Source organism: Pagrus pagrus (genome assembly GCF_965226575.1).
Source record: "Pagrus pagrus genome assembly, chromosome: 22".
Classification (NCBI taxonomy): domain Eukaryota; kingdom Metazoa; phylum Chordata; class Actinopteri; order Spariformes; family Sparidae; genus Pagrus; species Pagrus pagrus.
In genome coordinates this window covers 20,862,533-20,880,611 of record NC_140204.1, presented here as the reverse complement: position 1 = coordinate 20,880,611, position 18,079 = coordinate 20,862,533, and the positions used below count along the sequence as shown (strand labels likewise).

Here is an 18,079-nt window from a genome sequence, read left to right as displayed (position 1 = left end):
TAACAAGTCACAGATATATGGTTACGTAATTTAAAAAGTCTGAGTCATTTCTTTAAAAATGTGCTCATTGTAGGTTTTAGCAAATGGTACTCAAACTAGAGGATATACTGCTTGTATTGAGGATTATTTTCAGTTAGCGCTCTAGTGAGTATTTGGGGCAGCAGGACAGCGTATTGGCAATGAGTCAAAACAAACTACAGTGTGTGTGTTAATGTTAATGATGTTTTTAATCATTTTTGGACAACAATGGAGCTCTATGGCACAAAGGAAGAATATGTACCAGGCAGAGGTGGGTAGAGTAGACTACAACTGTACTCTGTAATAACTGTAATGTTACTTTTCATACACAGTTACTCAAGTAGAAGTAAAATGAGTCATCCAAACTAACTAACTACTCGAGTAAGAGTATAAAAGTACTCACTAAAAAATTTACTTGAGTAGTAAGTAGCTTGTTACAGTGACAACACAACAGTCACACAAGTTGCTGTGGCATTGTATTAGCATGTTTAACAGAACTTACCATTGTCATTCATTTTGAATTGTGTTTCAGGCCACTTGATGAATGTTAACCTGACCCTGGTTTTAGCTCCGTTTAGGCCTCCGACAACACCTCACAAAAATGTCTTACTTCTTGCTGTTTCACTTCGGTCACCAGCTTGTTGCTGCTCTGTTTATCTGCAGTTTGCTGTTTGCCAGGTAGTGAAATAAATCTTGAGAAAATATCTGTCTTTTTAGCTGCTAAGTGCTCCACTGTGCTCTAGTCTGTCTGATGTTTGGTGCTGGGCAGGTAGTGTACAGCAGCGTCTGATGATAATTCATCAATATTAGCACCTCCTTACCTCCATACAAGTTCCCCCACTTACAGTCATTTTACCCATTCTATATTACATTGATTTACTCTTTCTCAAGTAGCAGAATTATCCAGCAGTCTGAGCTAATTGGGGCCACTCAGCTCTCACTTGGTGCACTACAGGGAATTAAATGTTCTGTAAATGTTGATAATGGTCTGTGTGTTTGATACCGACTGTGTCTCTCCCTCCGTGCTGAACCTGTGTGGCATATGCCAGTGTTTCTGTACCAGCTCTGCTCAAACAGCTGACACAATGCTTTCTACAGTGTGGCTAAATTCATGAGTCATGGTGTTGCTCTCTGGGTGGAAATGAATGGCCTGCAAGCACACGCAGTTCCAATCCCTCACTGTCTTTTTACTCGAACTCTTTCGTTCCCTCATTCCCAGTCAGCTTCCTGCTCATGAACAGTTATTAGATTAGCTTTACACACACAGTACATTTATATTAACCTGACACGCCAGATTTGTTTCACAGAAGGGTTTGTTTCACAAATCCATCTGGGAAGGAGCCGCTAGAAACTGTTTGGAAAAGGGCAGGTTGTTTGCGAAAAATACTTGGAAGATGATTGGAGGATCCATCTGTCACCATCTATCACAGGCTTACTTCAACCAATCAGATCAACAGTTGAAGAGGTCTACCAGCCGGTCGGGAGAAAACCAAAAGCATCTTTTGCATGCTCTTTGTTCATCTTGTCATGACGAAAATGTTGTCCAGTTCTGATGAAACTGGTACAGCTAAGCTTCGGGGGCTGCCGTTGTTTACAAGCTACCAGTCGCTTCTCACTGTCGTCACATCTAAAACACTACCCGGATCTACGGAATTTGGAGACCAGGTCGATGGCTTTGGCATCGTGTCATGTTCCTCAGGCCATTCCTGTGCAGTCTTTATTGTCCTTCTGGGGGACCACTACCATCGAGGGATGGGTGATTCGTGTCAAGTGGCATCCACATGAATGCCAGGACCCAAAGTTTGGGTTATTCACTTCATCAAACTCCCATAGGTATCATCAAGCTTCCCAAGGTACACTACAAGTATGGGTAATTGGGCCAGGGATTAACTCCCATTCAGCCGTCCAGTTCATCTCATAGGTGTTGGATGGATTTGAGGTCTGGGATATCCAGTGCAATCCAGTCAAGACAAACAACTGGGAAAACCATTTTCTTGTGGACCTAGCTTTCAACATGGGGCACTTTCATGTTGGAACAAGAAAGGGTCCCCAAACTGGGAGTATACAAAGTATTTGAACATTATACAGTGTAGGATCCTATTGGAGTTTTGACATAGCTTAGATGCAGATTCATTTCCCTAACTAGCTGAAAACAAAACAGGGTTTAAACTGTACTCGTGCTGATTGGACCTCAGTGTTTTTACTTGAGGCAGCTACACGGAAATGTTCTAATACAGCCAGCTGCAGTAAGGCATGGGATAATATCTGTAGGCTGTGGTTGTTACCCACATGGAAGAAATAATCACAGAGTCATCCGAAAAAGTATATTTTCATACAAAGACCCACATTCATGGCTAGCAGTAGCATCAGCAACATTAATGTATCCAATACATCACTCAGTAAATGAGTTGACTTGGGTCATTTCCCACTCCTCTCTGCTTATATGACGTGCCTTTGCCTTTGTAAGGGCTGAGCCAACAAGGGTGCACTGGTGTCATCTGCCAATGAAGTCCAGTCAGCTTTCTGTACTGCTTGATCTCAGGGTCGGAGGTCAAATGCTGTTCGGGTTAGGTTGCAAGGGTGACTGCACAGGTGGATGTCAGAGCTTCGTGGAGGCAGGAGATATCATTACTCATAATATATAGTCTGTGTGTATAATGTATATGCTATTATATAAGTCATGTAACTCATCATAGCAACTAGAGGTTTCTCAGTCGTCTCTCTGTTTCTACTACAGGACTTCAGTTTATTAAGTGAACTTGGCCTATAGGCTCTGTTCATGTCTTTTTCTTGGCTTCACAAGCGAGTGAGATAATAGAGTGAGTTTTCTGTTGGAGCTACGGACAGGAAATTCTCAAGCAGTGAAGTAATGGCGATAGAAAGGTATTGCCAGGTGTCAGCAGGGTCTTAAAAAGTCTTCACATGTTGTTAATCATATTAGCAAGGCGCAAGACCCTGAGAGGGTGTGAATATAGCCAATAAGTGACTGTTATGTCTTATATTTAGTTTAATAGGTCTTTAAAGTGTTGCATGTTCTCTGCATGTTGGGTTACTGGGCTAAAAGTGGTCACACATTTGGTACTATGGTAATTTGAATTGAAAGGAGCCTTAAAACTTGAGTAAACCTGCAGACAATGTAAAAAGGAAGGCTATCTTATTACATTATAGTTCTTTTGTTGTTGTGCTATAACTCATGTCAAAGACTGCTGTAGAATGGGTATTATATTTAATAGCATTTAGATAATACTGTATTGTCCCATATAGAATCATTATCCTAAGCAAATAACTTATTAAAGATGCACTATGGAGCTTTGGGCAAGAAATTCAAATCAGAAGATTTTTTACTGATTGTCATGACTGAATAAACTAAATGCACTGAAATGAACTGTCCTCAAAGAACAACACAATTTTTTATATTTGTAGGACCTTCCTAGCTTCAGACTGTGTTCCGGGGGCCATATTCCCGTCTGAGGACAGATTGTTTGTTCAGTTATGGAAATATATATCAAATAATTATTTCTGAGTTTGTATAATGTCTTTATTAATATTGTAAATATTGCCTTTCTGAATTTTCTGAGAATTTCCTTTCCAAAACTGCATAGTGCACCTTAAACAAGCACTTTGTATTACCAGTATTTACTGATTTTCTATGAAAATAGAAATAACATTCAGGTGCATTTTTGGCAGTATGTTTATCTGTTTACTCTTAAGAAAGTGAAAGTCCCCAAGGTCAACAGCTCGGCCGCTACAAAATGGTCCTGCTGTGGTAATGTGAGCATTTGATCCCCTGCCCACCCCTGCCGCCTCTGCAGATGGTTCACACCAGGAATGCTGCAGAGCACCATGGGATCCCCGTGAGTTTAGGGAACGCTCTATTTTTAGGAGGTGCAGGAGCATGGCTTCTTGAAAAGGCATTTGAGATATAACCGCTTGTGTGTTCCACTGTGAAGTGGCCTGCGGTTCCTTGTTACAAGTACTATATATGTAACTTAAAAGCCTTTTTGTGTTGAATCATAAACTAAGTTATTGCAAGAGAGACTAGGGTTGGGCAATGTCTGCCAGATTGGCATATGACGATGTCTACAGTGAAACATCGTGATGGACAGAGTCGTTTATGAATTTAAAGCAGCGTGTCCCCTCAGGGTTGTCTTAAGGCAGCAGTTATTAGCTCACCAATGTAGCCGCCGCTGGTTCCCACAGTTGTTCTGGCATGAATCTCCAACTGTCTCACCCTGCAGAGGAAACTATCACCCGTTACCACCAACATACATCCCTGTGCCAGGTTTAAAAGCGCCCTTGTCTCCACACTACATGTCTGTAACATAAAGCTTAGCTAAGCTGGTTTAATGAGAAAATAATTAACGGGACATGGAGACATAAAGTTAGTGCACTGAGCAGTAACATACTTCTTTTCATTCCCTCTCCCCACATATCACAAACAACAACAACTCTTGGCCTACGGCAACTCTGAGGGGACACGCCTCTTAATTGTGCTCTCTGGTGGGGACCCTTTAAATCACAATGTTACAATGGTCAGGGATTAGTAGTCCATGGCTGTCTGCTTTTTTTCAGTGGGCTGTGAACAACACACTGAATGTGTACCTTGAATTAAGTGCATAGTGCATAAATGTATGTGTTCTTCTTCCTGAGCATCAGAGAGTGATGTTATATATCTACACAGTATAGCCACATGCTTATGCAGTTATATGTACCACATGTGCAGGTGATAAGCTGCAAACCTCCATCAATGGTCAGTGTATGTTCCCAGAGGCTTCCAGTGGTGTGACTGTATGCAGAGCAGCGATGTAGTGTAGCATTGCTCAGATTGTTGCCTGCCTGGCTGCGACCTTTGGGACGACGGCATCAGTAGTGGCCGTCAGCCAGTGAACAGACACCAGAGCGGCTGATTGATGATATGGACAACTGGGCCTGGAGAAGACAGCGCTCTAGGGGTAGAGAGGGATGGGAGGGGGTGGGACGTGCCACATGCTCCTCTGCACGGTAGGAAAGGGCATTTCAAGTAATTTCCATTATTGAGGAATCGAACACTTGCAAAAAAACAAACAACAGAAAAGGTTCCAAAATAAACAAAAGCTTAATCTCCAGTGACAATTTCATGATAAGCTGGCGAATCTACTCTGCCCTGGTGGCATCGCAACGGCTTGTCGTAACAAGGTGATGAAAGATTGCCCTTTATCTGTCCCTGCTGTTTTCTCTTGGTGCTTAATGCACAAATGGTTAATGATCAAGCTAGAAGTTATATGATACACAAGTTTAACATTCCATAGCTTGCACATTTATTGTGTTTACTTTGTAGATAAACTTGCAAAGATCACTTTTACTCCTGCTGGTCACCACTCTGCCTCTAATGTTCGATAGAATGAAGTCTTAATCTTGAACGTGATCTATTGATTTTGCATGTGGATCTGTTCAGATAATCATGATAGCAGTGACATCACTGCATCCTATCCAAAGGATTTGAACTTTTAATATAGAACAGGGTACATTTTTATATTCGTATATTAGGTGTGAGTTTTTGTATCCAGTTTTAAAATTGCTTTCTTCCTCAATCAGCTGCCGGTGACTTGAGGCGAAGTATGACCAAGTTATTCAAGTGCGATCAGGAAGATAAATTTGTACTAGTGTTGCACAGAACATAAATGACTCTGCAGCCTGAAGCAGGGAAAACATGTTGGTACCATCATCGGACTTGTTGGGGACACAGCCGGGAAAATGGTACCATCCTTTATCCACAGTTCTGCCCTCAGACCAAGGGTCAAAACGTACTTAAAAAGGTAGAGGTTCCCTGGAATTTTGAAGTACCTGAAACAAGACGATGCAAATCATTGCCATGCTAACTGCTGAGACCACCCATGATTAATTTTGTTAGCAAACTGTATCAAATACAAGCAGCAAACTTCTCACCACTCTCCCACTGACATATGATTGGACCCGTATCACAGATCACTACTAGTGTCTTGGTAACTGGTAGCCAGGATGTCTGGAACAACTTGCTAGATTCTACATCTGGCCCTAAAGATCATCTCCTGTGTCCTCCTCATCCCCGCCCTCCTTTTCTATTTGCTGTTTGAAGAGGAAGTACAGACACTGGATCCCCCCCCAACAGGTGCAAGGGTGCAGCAATGCACTCTGGGTCGCATTAGGAGGCAGAACCCCTCCCAGCTCCCCTGTGACTACCAATCCCTGCTGCCAACCCTCCTCCCAACCCTTACCGCTCTTGGGCTGTCGTCTTTTCCAGATGGTTGCAATCATCTCGGCCTCAGACCATTTTTTACAAGGACTCAAGACTTTCCCCTCCTAAATTCTTGTCTTTATTGGTTAGCATGCCCGCATGTACACTCAACACGGGTAGCTTCAAAACAGCCACACCTCTTACCACCAAAAGAATCTAGTCAACAGTGTCCAAGTTTCTTGTTGTAGTCTTGATTCATTTTGGAATATTCAAGTCAGAGATCAGATTTTAATCTGGACATATGGACTGAGTGAAAGCAGCTCTGAATTGTAACATCGTCCAAAGAAAGCTTTTTGAAGAGCTTCCTTTCTCTATGTTTTGATTATATTTGCTCACCCCAAGAATATTTACTATCACAGACTTTTGAAACTTTTTTGGTTATTATCCTTAAGAGATCTAAGGCTATGTGGCTTTATTTGTCTTGGACAAACAGACACACACTCTGCAAAGCTGGAAAATGTCTTTGTTGCTTCTGGTGGGTGAGAGGTCCTTGTAAAACTTGTTAAAGAATTTGTTGCTTCTGTAGAGACTGGAAAGACTGATGGCTGTTTTAACTCTCCTGTCATGTAGCCCCTAGGCAAGTAGGTCACAAATGGGCAAATTCTCAACTTGGATGTCAATTTGGATACTGTGGTGTTCCACTTACACTGAATTTATTTTGTAGCTTTGACTCTTACAATAGTTTTTCAAATCCATCTTTCTCAAGCCTGAAACAGATATACTCATTAGTCCATGAGGAAGACAAATGTTGTTGAATGAAGAATGCTTCATTTATAGCTCTGTACATTACAATACCAGAAAGACCAAAGACTAGACCAGCATCACATCTCTGACAGGTAATCACTAACATGATGCCATATTTTATACAACACAGTCAAAAGCTTTGCTTTGTCACAAACTTCAAGTACTTTCTTTTAATTAGTACCATGTGTTACATATATACATGTGCATTAAACAGCAAAGGAAGTATAACCTGGTGTAAACTAATTAAAGAAAGGAAAGCATAATCATAATAGTATTGTATGTGTGTATATAACTCACTTATCAAGAATAATTATAAAACAGTTTGAACTGTTTGAACTGTTATCACTACTTATAGGTTATCACATATTACATGAGCTTAAATGTCCAGTTTGTAGGATTTAGGGGGATTTAGGACATGTCGCATCGCCATGTTTGTACATGTTTTTCCTCTTTTTGGCAGCCAGAAGGGGAGGGGTGTTCAGTTGGTTGCAGTCTGCAGCCCCACTGTCAGATGAAACTAAATCCTACACGCCGGGTTAGGGTTATTTAGTTATATTCTATTAAAAGAATTGTTCAGCATTTTTGGAAAATAGGCCTATTTGCTTTCTGCCCCAGAGTATGATCAGAAGATCAATATCAATATCATATCTTTGTGTTACTTACAGAGCTGGAGTCAGGAAATGGTTGGCCTAGCCTAGCATAAAACTGGAAGCAGGTGGAAACAGCCAGTGGGTCTCTGTATTTGTTTTTCAAGCAAGAGTGTTTCAAATTCAACTTAAAGGGTTGGAGTGAACCTCAAGTTCAACAGTCTCTCCATTGTAACTGAAAAATCTCTTTAACTTTATAGGGTGAAAAGTGTCAGGTTGGTTAAATGTTCTTTTCCTTGAAAAATGTTGTAGCTTTAACCTAATCTAAATCAAAATATTGTGCCAATAAAACACCCAATAAACACCCAGTGAACTAAGCAAAGCTGAAAAAAAGGTTTTGGTGAGTTTCCAGAAAGCAGCTCTGTTTGGCTTACAGCTATTATCCCCGCATTTACTTCTATCTCTGTCTCTTTCTCTAAATCAGTTCATTTGACAAACTCCTCTTTCCAAGCCCAATTATCAGTAACCATGGAGGCCTGATGAAACCGGTCTGACGACACAAATGTTTCCTGTGAACACAAAGGACCTTTTATTCTGCTGATGCCCCAGTCAGTATTGAAAGGCTGATCAGTTTGTGACAATATTCTGCCAGGGTTGTAATGAAAGGGGAAAGGGCCAGATATTCTGATGGATGTACTGTTAGGTTGGAGATGTGTTGCAAACGCCTCAGGGATGTTGCGAAGCTCTCTTGTGCTTTTCATTGCTGGTGTTGACATAATTTTTCTTGGCACAAACCTTCCTTCCTATGTGGCAAAAAGGAGAGTAACTGATTGGACATAATGTTCCCACATTAGTGTTTATGTAGACATTCTAGGCGTTCTACTTTATATGGCTTATCACATTGCGGGGCATAAACCTGTCAATGTACATTGTGGGGACTCACCTACCTTATGAGGACATATATGGTCCACACAACATAAATCATTACATTTTAGAGTTAAGACTGGGTTTAAATTCAACATCAGGGTAAGGGTGGCATAACTTGTTTTTTTTGTTTGGTGTTTATGGTGGAGGAAATGTGTCTTAGGAATGATTTTAAGACACTGTGACGTCCTGTCAAATGATGGAAATACATTTTTGTCTGCGTGTGTGTGTGAGCCAAAGAAAAAACATTATCTTTTCATATCCTTGTCTGATGTGACATCCTCCATGATGACTTGGATATTTTTGGATTAAAGCCATGTTTTATTGCAATAACTAAAGATGACACTCCAAAAAGCAAGACTCTGTGTTTGTTAAAGTAAAACGATGGTTTGAATACCAAAATTGGGACAAACATACTATGTAAAAATAAAGAGGTCACTAACATCAGTTTTAAGGGGCAGAATGGATGTAGATTTTTTTTATTAAAGCTACATAGAAGTAGTATTTCATATTAGTACACATTTCTTATGTCTTATGTCATGTGTCTTCTCCATGTCTCTTTCTGTCACCAGTGTTTCAGCAGCAGGCTGTCCACAGCCCTCTGGAGCAGCAGAGGCAGAAGCAAAAGCAGGGAGGAGGCGGACCAATCCCCTGTCAGAACTGTGGGAAGCCCTGCAAAGGGGAGGCGCTCAGGGTCCAGAACAAACACTTCCACATCAAGTGCTTCGTCTGTAAAGGTATGTAACGGCCAGCTGTCAACTTTCACCTCCACACCGTCATCCAACAATCACAACTCTCACAGCCTCGGAAAAGACTCCAACAGAACTTTTTAAGGATGTGTAGAACAGACGAAAGTAATATTGACCTTTTGACAAATATATCTCAAACAAACTCTGCCAACCTATTGATGGGTGACATTCTGACCTACAGCTACTTTAAGAACAGCTAAGCTAGCCAACTAGGATAGCTTGGAAAGCTGTCACGACTGACTAGTGCTATCATATCCCCAGTTGGCTAGCATGTTCATCATCTAAAGCTCACCGGCAGGGAATGCAAGTAGTCACTATGTTACCAAACATCACATATGTTGCGTGGATACATGAATTTTCTTCTCTCTCCCACTTTTTGGTGTGATGATGATAATATTTTGCTATTTTAATTGAATGTTGTGACCAGTATTGAATCCACATGTGTGTGTGTGTGTGTTTGTGTGTGTGTGTGTGTGTGTGTGTTTCTGGGTGGGTGACTGCAAGTGTTAGATACTTGAAAGATGAGCGTGTTCTTCGTGCGTGTGTGCTTGTGGGTGGGTGTGGGTGCTGGATTTTTTTTCGTCTTTTCTTTCACATGTGACTATATTTAATAGGAGTGTGTGTTTGCGCCCCTCCCAGCCCAGACCCTCAGCACAAGCCTCGTGTCAGGCCGCTGTTGTTGTCAACACACACTCCAGTTGCTAGGCTACCAGCGGGGTCGCTACAATGTCGGCAGCTTCCTGGAGTTTATCGCCTTTTTTACTTACGCTGACCAGCAGACTCCCTGTCTGTACACTCCCTGTCAACCCACTTCCCTCACCTCCTCCTCCTCCTCCTCCTCCTGCTCCTCCTTCTCCTATGTCTTTGACTCCGTGAACAAGGAAGCAGAAGGAACAGGGTGTGAACACATGATGATGACATAAGTCAACTGCAATTAATGATCAGCTTGTTTGAGCATTAACTTAAAGTATCTTTCCATTTTATTGCAACTCAAACCTTTTTTTCATAGTTTTGGCCATCATGCCTATCCATAATAACAACATTGCATTTTCACAAATTTAATAATGAAGATTTGAGAATGTGGTTAAAAGTCCAATGGGGTAAAACAAGATCGAGTTAAAGGCCAAAGTTGTAATAAACTGGAATGATCCTTTAGCTGTTCTAGCTTCTTAGATGATCAGCTACTTTTAATTCTTGGAGAGAAAGGTAACAAGATTTTGCTTCGTTGACCAGCTAATGTACAATTTTTAGATAGTTAGTGGCCTTCAACTTCAAAATATGACACTCTACTGTCCTCTCTAGCATTGTATGCTATGTCTGGTTGAAGCTTCCTCACAAACACATTCACATATTATGACACATTATGATGTTTGGCCTGTTATTAACATCGAACAATCATGATTTGGTTTATATTTAGGCACAAAAAATACTGAGGGTTAGGAAAAGATCATACTCTGGGTTACAGTAACTACATTCAGTCCCGTAAACTTACAGTAACTGAAGTAAGTCACTTAAGTGATGTAAACCAAGTAACGTAAATAACATGAGTACACATATATGATAACTTACATAACAGGGTTCAGTGTATAACCCATCCAGCCACCGCATAAACATAAACTTTTCTGACTCCTTATACTACTGTGTGAAAAGGGGGGCTTTAAAAAGTGATGCTGTAGGGGTAACTACAGCATCGAACTTAGAAACGTAGGGTCACTGATCAGGCTGCTGTATTTGATGCATTGGGAGTGAGAACAGGCTGGTTGTGACAACACTGTGACTATGGTCTAGTCAGGTTTATGCACAAAAACCTCTCGGTTAGGGCTAGGAAAACTTCATCCAGATGTGGACTGACAGGGATCTAAAAGTCAGGGATGGAAATGAAATCAACCATAGCAGGCTGAATAAGATTCAGATTGCTCTGTCTGTAACTCAAACCTGAACATCAAAGCGAAGACATGTGCATTTGCAGACATCTCTCTTGAAGTCAGCAGCCGAGGTCAACACAGTATGGTGTTCACTTTTAAGTTAATGTTTTCTTTTTGCACATCTTTATGGATGTCAGTTAATAGTAAATCAGATGAAGTATCTTCCCTTTTACTCTTTGATTTACAGACCATAAACACTCTGTCACGGTCTGACCCACTGCTCTCCATTAGAGATGTCAAGTTTAACCTGGAAGACAATTGAGCCCATGACCCCTGGCTATATTATTTTATTGGCTCCAATTATAACCAGCCTTGGTGTTAGCCAGCAGACTAATGGAGCCAGATCTGAAGTGAAGAACCGTCAACACTCAGCTAGGCATGTGTAATTAACACCGAGCTGCATTAATGTGTGCTAATGTTAGCCTCTTTAGCATTGGCCTGGTATCAAGATAGCTCTGGGCTGCTAATAGTAAACACAGCCTCCCTGGCCACATGGCTGGATTAAACTACTGCAGGGCCCGGGGTCCAAATGAGGGCCCTCATTGACTCACTTCGTGTAGTAATTTGGTTAATGTATCTAGGTATATGTAAAAGTAAAGGTATTAATGCAAGACCCAACTTAAAAACACAATGAAAGACACAATAAAGACACAATGGTCATTTGAGCATCATGACCAAATTGACCAATTTTTTTGTTGGATCGGGCGTTATTTCATGTATTCTGGTGCCTTTTAACAGGTGGTTTAATACTTTATCTGGCTATAGTAGCATGAGAAGATTATCAGTAGGCCAGAGGAAGTGCCCTAGATCACATACTCGATGATAATTGAATATGTAAATTAATCCTGACTAATTTCTAATAGCTTTGTGGCACATGCGAATGATATGCTTTGACGTATTTGGCTAACATTTCAAATAGAAAATAACTTACAATTCAACACATAATCAAAGAAATCTTATTAAATGTCTAAATTAATGTGAAACAATTAATCATCAACGATGACTTTTGGCCAGTTGTATCATCCAATGTAATGGTTGCACTGCATTCACAGTTAAAAGATTTAAAGATAATAATAATAGAATAATAAAAATCACAATTTTACTGTTAGAGCTCCTTACTGCCTTTATACCCTTCATCCCTTTTTGTTTAGTTCACTTGTTCCTTCTTCACCTGTTTAAGTCTCATTGAATAATTTTCAAAAAGTTGAATTAGCTGTGCTCTAAACCCGACATCAGCTAGGGAAAGGGATTTTGGGTGACTATCCGGCCATCACATACATGTTTGCCTGTGGATCTCAGCTAGCAGAGCAGCTTTATATCTCAATACAGAGCTGTCGTGAAAAATAAACCAGTTTGCAGGTTTGATGTTAATAACAGGAATTTAAAAAGTAAAGAGCAAGCCAAGGAGATTTTTCCCAATCAGGCAATCTATTAAGTATAAGTAAAATATTCATTAGCCATTAATAGAGACATTTCTTACAACCAATAAACCCTTCATAAAGCTTATTATAAAGTGGTATGCTCATGTTTATGCATGTTAATATTTACTTTTTTTTTGTTTTGTTGAATATTTGAAACAACAATCTCACCACCATTTAGTAGTTGTTGTGGAACTTTCACTCATATCACATGGTCTTCAAGGAATTTTTGTTTTGATTATTTTTTGAAACAGTGTTATTGCTTCATGTTTAACTCACTGTTACACCGCTGCCAACATGTGATGTACTAAAAAAAAAATAAAAAAATCCACATTGCGGCTGTAAACTTTGGAGCATTTGATGAGCACTAATTGCTGTTTTCACAGTAGCTGCTGTCAACAGCAGGCTGTGACCTTAAGAAAGTGTGTTTTATTTAGATACCAACTGTGGCTGTCTCTGTATATCCTGTTGTGTCTGCTGTTCAGGCGCCTTTAAGCTGACACTGAGACACCATCAATAGCAGAGAGCTGCACACAGCTGCACAACGACCTGGCAAAACAGCTCAGACTCACTTCTCACCCTAATCTGTTTTTGCTTACGTGAAGGGCCGTCACATCATCCAAATAGAATGAATTCAGCGGGGAATACTCAAATGTGAAAATATGTGGTCACACCCTGATGTCGAAAAAGACTGCTTGAAACCAGACGTATGTAGAGTTTAAGAGTTGGAATGGTGACAGACTAATTTCTTTTAGATTCACTCTCCAAACACAGGAATGGTATATTTTATTGCAATCCACTTGCCTCCCCATAAAGTTGAAAACAGTTTTATTCATGAAATCGGCATAGTCTGCCAAGATGGGCTGCTTCTCATTGCCTCCATACACGTCATTTTGGAAAAAAACACAAAACAGTTTTATATAAAAGCTTATAAGATACACGCTCAAAGATACAGTTAATCTCTTGCCTTGAGTTGGTGGATGTTACTCAAGATCTTAGGATGCCGGACTTTGACTCGGCCAAATTCCTGATTTCTGATATCACATAAAAAGGAAATTCCTGCGTAGGGGAATTCAACAAACAGAGCTGGTTTAGGTGTGATGGCTCTAGTTCCTCAAAGACTCTGAGTGGTTAAACTCTTGTGTGTTCGGCCACAAGCACGTAGCTCCGAACCCTGGCAAGATGGATTTTGCAAGATGCTAATCGTGCTGTTATTGGCTGAATGAAGACAATGAGATGTGGGTAAAAGTTCAGAAAAAAAAGAAAATGGATCTTCAAACTTAGATTCTGTAGTACGTGATTTTTGGTAAAACATGCATTCTTTTAAAAGAAAGCATTAACAGAACTCATCCATTGAATACAATCAACCTCTTGGAAAAATGGTAATTGATATATAGCTACTAACATATTGGATCAAACATGTCGGTTTGTACCTGTCATTGTCCTTGTTAAATGTCTCAATGCCCCACTGTACAACATGCACAATACCATATGACACATTAGGCTCCAAAATAATATCAGGGCCAGTGAATTCTCAGAGTCCCAACTTTGATCAACTGAGCTTGATCTTTTAACAAGAGCATTATTAAATTATTGTTGATGAAGCAAAGTCAACTCAAGGTCGACTTTATCTCTAGTTCACACTGTACGACCCTATTGCCAAATACCAACTTCGATATTCGATGAACCGGCCAAAACCTGGATTACACTCAGTTATGTCAAATGCCAGTGTGCTTAAAATTCTTACTTTTAACTTCAGCAGCACGTGGCAGCGACAGTGACTTACATGTCTGTGATGGAACGCGAACTGCGATCTCCTAATTGAAAGTCATACCTCAACCCGTCGTCCACCAACCCGACCTGCACATCCTTACAGTCTACCTCGCCACATAAAGGATGTGCCCTTTAACTACTTCGTCCTTGCATTGCCACGATTGTAGTAGAGACTTGCGATAGTGGGGATTGTCTTTATAAGATAGTTAGCGCAGACTCAGAAGTGACAGAACCTCACTTTTATGCCAACACTTTTTTTAGGCCAAAAGTCACGAGTGCTCCGAATGATCAAAAGCTGGAAAATGTGCTGTTCCGTGACAACTGAGCAAATTCAATCTGCTAATGAAGGCGGTGTGATGTGGTTGAAAGCGATGGAACAAGTCAGGAAGTGGATCTTGTTTTGTCAGCTACTGCTTTCACCTACTGTCAAACTCTCCAGAATATTGTTGCTTTCTCTTAGAGGAATGCAGACAATTACCTGCAAAGATTATAATTGTAAAAGTCACAGCTGTTACTCTATTTAATACAGTCGGTCTTCCTTTGAGGTATGACTGATTTATGGATTGCTTTGTTTTTCTACAATGACCTAGCCTGAGTGTGTGTCTTCCTGGAAGTCAGCTTGGTAAACAGACGCTGCTGGCCACATGTTGAAGTCCTGATGGTGTTATAATAGCAGATGGTTGTGATGTTCTCAGTAGGGTGTTGGCTTTTGGATTTGTCTCCTTCTTGGAAGACGGATGACTAGAACAGAGCCATGGGGAGTGTATGTGTGTGTGTTTGTGTTCGTCATTGGGCCAGGAGTGCTGACCTCACACACGTGTGGGGGGGAAGGAAAGCATGCAACCTCACTAAAACGGAGTTGAATGGCAATCTTTACATACATGCCATACTGTGCAAATGATACACATGGATAATTACAGTTTATTTCATTTTAAAACAAGAAACAGATTTTTAAACAGGTGTGGTTGTGGTCGAATTGCAACAAATTGAAAAATACAACGCATCCTCCTACCGAAATGACTGAATAGGTCGCTTGCCCATGACCCTTAAAACAACATATATCATCATTTCCTAACAGCAGGTCTGGACACGTAAAAGCGGACTGGACCATAGTTGTACTTAAACTATTAATTTTATTAACCCTTTGACCTAAAGAGTTTGCCTTACTGATGGGCACATATCATTTCCCTTTGTAATGAATCTAACCACCACAATGTCAAAGAAAAATTGTGACTCATTAGGAAGTGTAAGCCTACTTTTTGCATTTTTTTTTTATTTTAGGCAATTTTAAGGTGTGATATATACTGTATGTGATTTGATCTCCTCTGTCTTATTCCTTCTTCTTCTAAAGGATTATTTACAACATTTTTGCTGCACTCATGTTTGGGCTAGTTAAATAGACTAGCTAGCTAAACTGTCAGCCTGTTTGCAACCTGTCTCAGTCAGTAATGAAAATGCACACATATAAACGAGCAACATAAATCCTCAACAACATTCACTTTTTGTTAAAAAAAATCCTCATTTGAAAGTCAACAGTAAGTGTGTCATGAGATATAGTGTAGTCCAGTGGTTCAGACAATGGACAGACCTCCCCTGCTTATTGCCTCATTAGATGTCTGCTTGCAATTGAGCCCAATCGACCTGTCAGAAGTATGAACCTTGAATTTTTTTTTTCTCACATTTACAGTCCCATTGCTAGTCAGATCAATACCAGCAGGCTGAAGACTGTATACTCAAGGTCATGGAATAGACAAGTTAATAACAAGTCCCTGTTCACCGCCCCCCATCCAACCACACACATACAGCCACACGCTCACATTTATGATGAGTCATTGTAAAACATGAGGTGCAGTCAAGGTCCCACATTCATAGCAGGGAGCACATAGCCCATGTATATTTAACCCTGTTCACGCTCACACACATGCACAGTGGGAGTCATTGTGAAACACGAGGTAGAGTCAAGGTCACACTCATGTAAGGACATAGCACACAAATATGTTATATGACACCATATCATACCGTGTCTGTAATGTCTCTAGAGGTGTATTGTGTTAGAAAGATACATTTTCCGTATCTGTCTTTTGCACACACACACACACACACTCACACACTGGACGTGCTCTCTCAGATGTGCCTTTATATTTTAATTCTCCAAAGCAAGCTCAGGCCTGCTGAATTGGATTAGGCCACATTACATTTATCTTACATGACATGCAAATTCAATTCATTTGTAGTGTGCCGTATCCTGTATTATCCTCCTCAGTGGAGGGCGTGACTGAGTGGCCTATACACACACACAGACACACACACACACACACACACACACACACGCACACACGCACACACGCACACACACACACACACACACACACACACACACACACACACACACACACACATAGAATGCATACATGAGCATATCTGTGCATGCTACCATGTGGAAGAAAGTTGCTAACAAGCTCGGAGGAAATATATAAAGGTATTACCAAACAATTCTGTGCTAAAACCAGTCTAACTTTTGTATACAGTATGACTGATAAAGGAGACCGCTCTGTGAGGCAAAAAGATAAGAAAAAAACAGAATACAGCAATATGAACCCTATCTTGGCAGAACTCAGATCACAGATTAATGAGGCGCACTAATGGTCTCAAGCAACACCTTGGTTTCGCTTGGGTCAACACCTGCTCTTGAGCCACTGAATCCAATCCCCTTTTCTCCCTAGACTTTGTTTTTACACGAGTAAAACAGATGCGCAATATTTTATTTACAAATCACAACAGGACACATTTGTTGCACATCATTCCACTCAAGCGTGTAACTTCCTCACTTACTCGACATGCTGAACTCATGGAAAAGGAGAACAGACTTGGCTCCGAGATCCTCAAGAGCGGAGGAAGTGGATTCAACAGAACATTGAATTCCTCCGAGAACCTCTGCGTACATTATGTAAGTGGCTTCACAGTGCATGAGATAAGCTTAAGAGATGGAAGTAATTTGACTTTCAACCTTGAAGTGCACCCTGCACCTTTCAACTGCAGTGCAACCTTTATACTCACACTGGCAGCGTGAGAAGCACTAGTCTTGTCGGCACTGTTATTGTTTGAATTTGAGTTTATTTTTTCAGTGTGTTCCTGCCTCTGAAGTTCAGATCATCACACAGACTTACAGATATTACAGAAAGTCATTAAATATAATGATCTCAAAGAACCACCCAAACTCATACTGATGTATTCATACACACACTCTGTCACCACACACCTGTAGTTCAAAAGGTCAAACCCCGGAGGTTTTATCTTGCTGCAGGCGCGCAGCTCGACACATTCTGTTCTCCTTAGCTGAGTCTCAGGACAGAACGACTAATTAACTGCATTATGATCTCATCCACCGACGGCCCAAGTGTGGGCTGAACACACACACACCCTCGGTTGTCATGGGAATGGAATGGTTTCAAAATGATGAAATTGCTGCTTGAACATAACATTTAGTTGAGTTTTGAACAGAGTTCAAGGCAGTTTCTGATACTTTTGTATTTGTTTTGTATGGCGAACATGGATATTGTTTCTGTACTTTCTCCATGTCTTTGCTCTCACTGTCAGTATTATATCATGGTGAAGGTGGAGAGCCTTTACCACACCAAAACTTTCCGCTAGAACTAAAAAAGACGGAATTGTTCAATTATCTTTTCTG

The 18,079-nt window shown here is 40.6% G+C and overlaps 1 protein-coding gene across 9 annotated transcripts in view; it reads left to right on the top strand.

Annotated features, from left to right (window-relative positions):
• ablim2 (actin binding LIM protein family, member 2) overlaps positions 1–18,079 on the top strand; it is a 98,276-nt gene that overhangs the window by 27,112 nt on the left and 53,085 nt on the right. For all 9 annotated transcript variants that reach the window (XM_084345047.1, XM_084345040.1, XM_084345044.1 and 6 more), the window contains exon 2: positions 9,099–9,263. In XM_084345047.1, the coding sequence (XP_084201173.1) occupies positions 9,099–9,263 (165 nt within the window). The remainder of the gene's footprint in view (positions 1–9,098; positions 9,264–18,079) is intronic.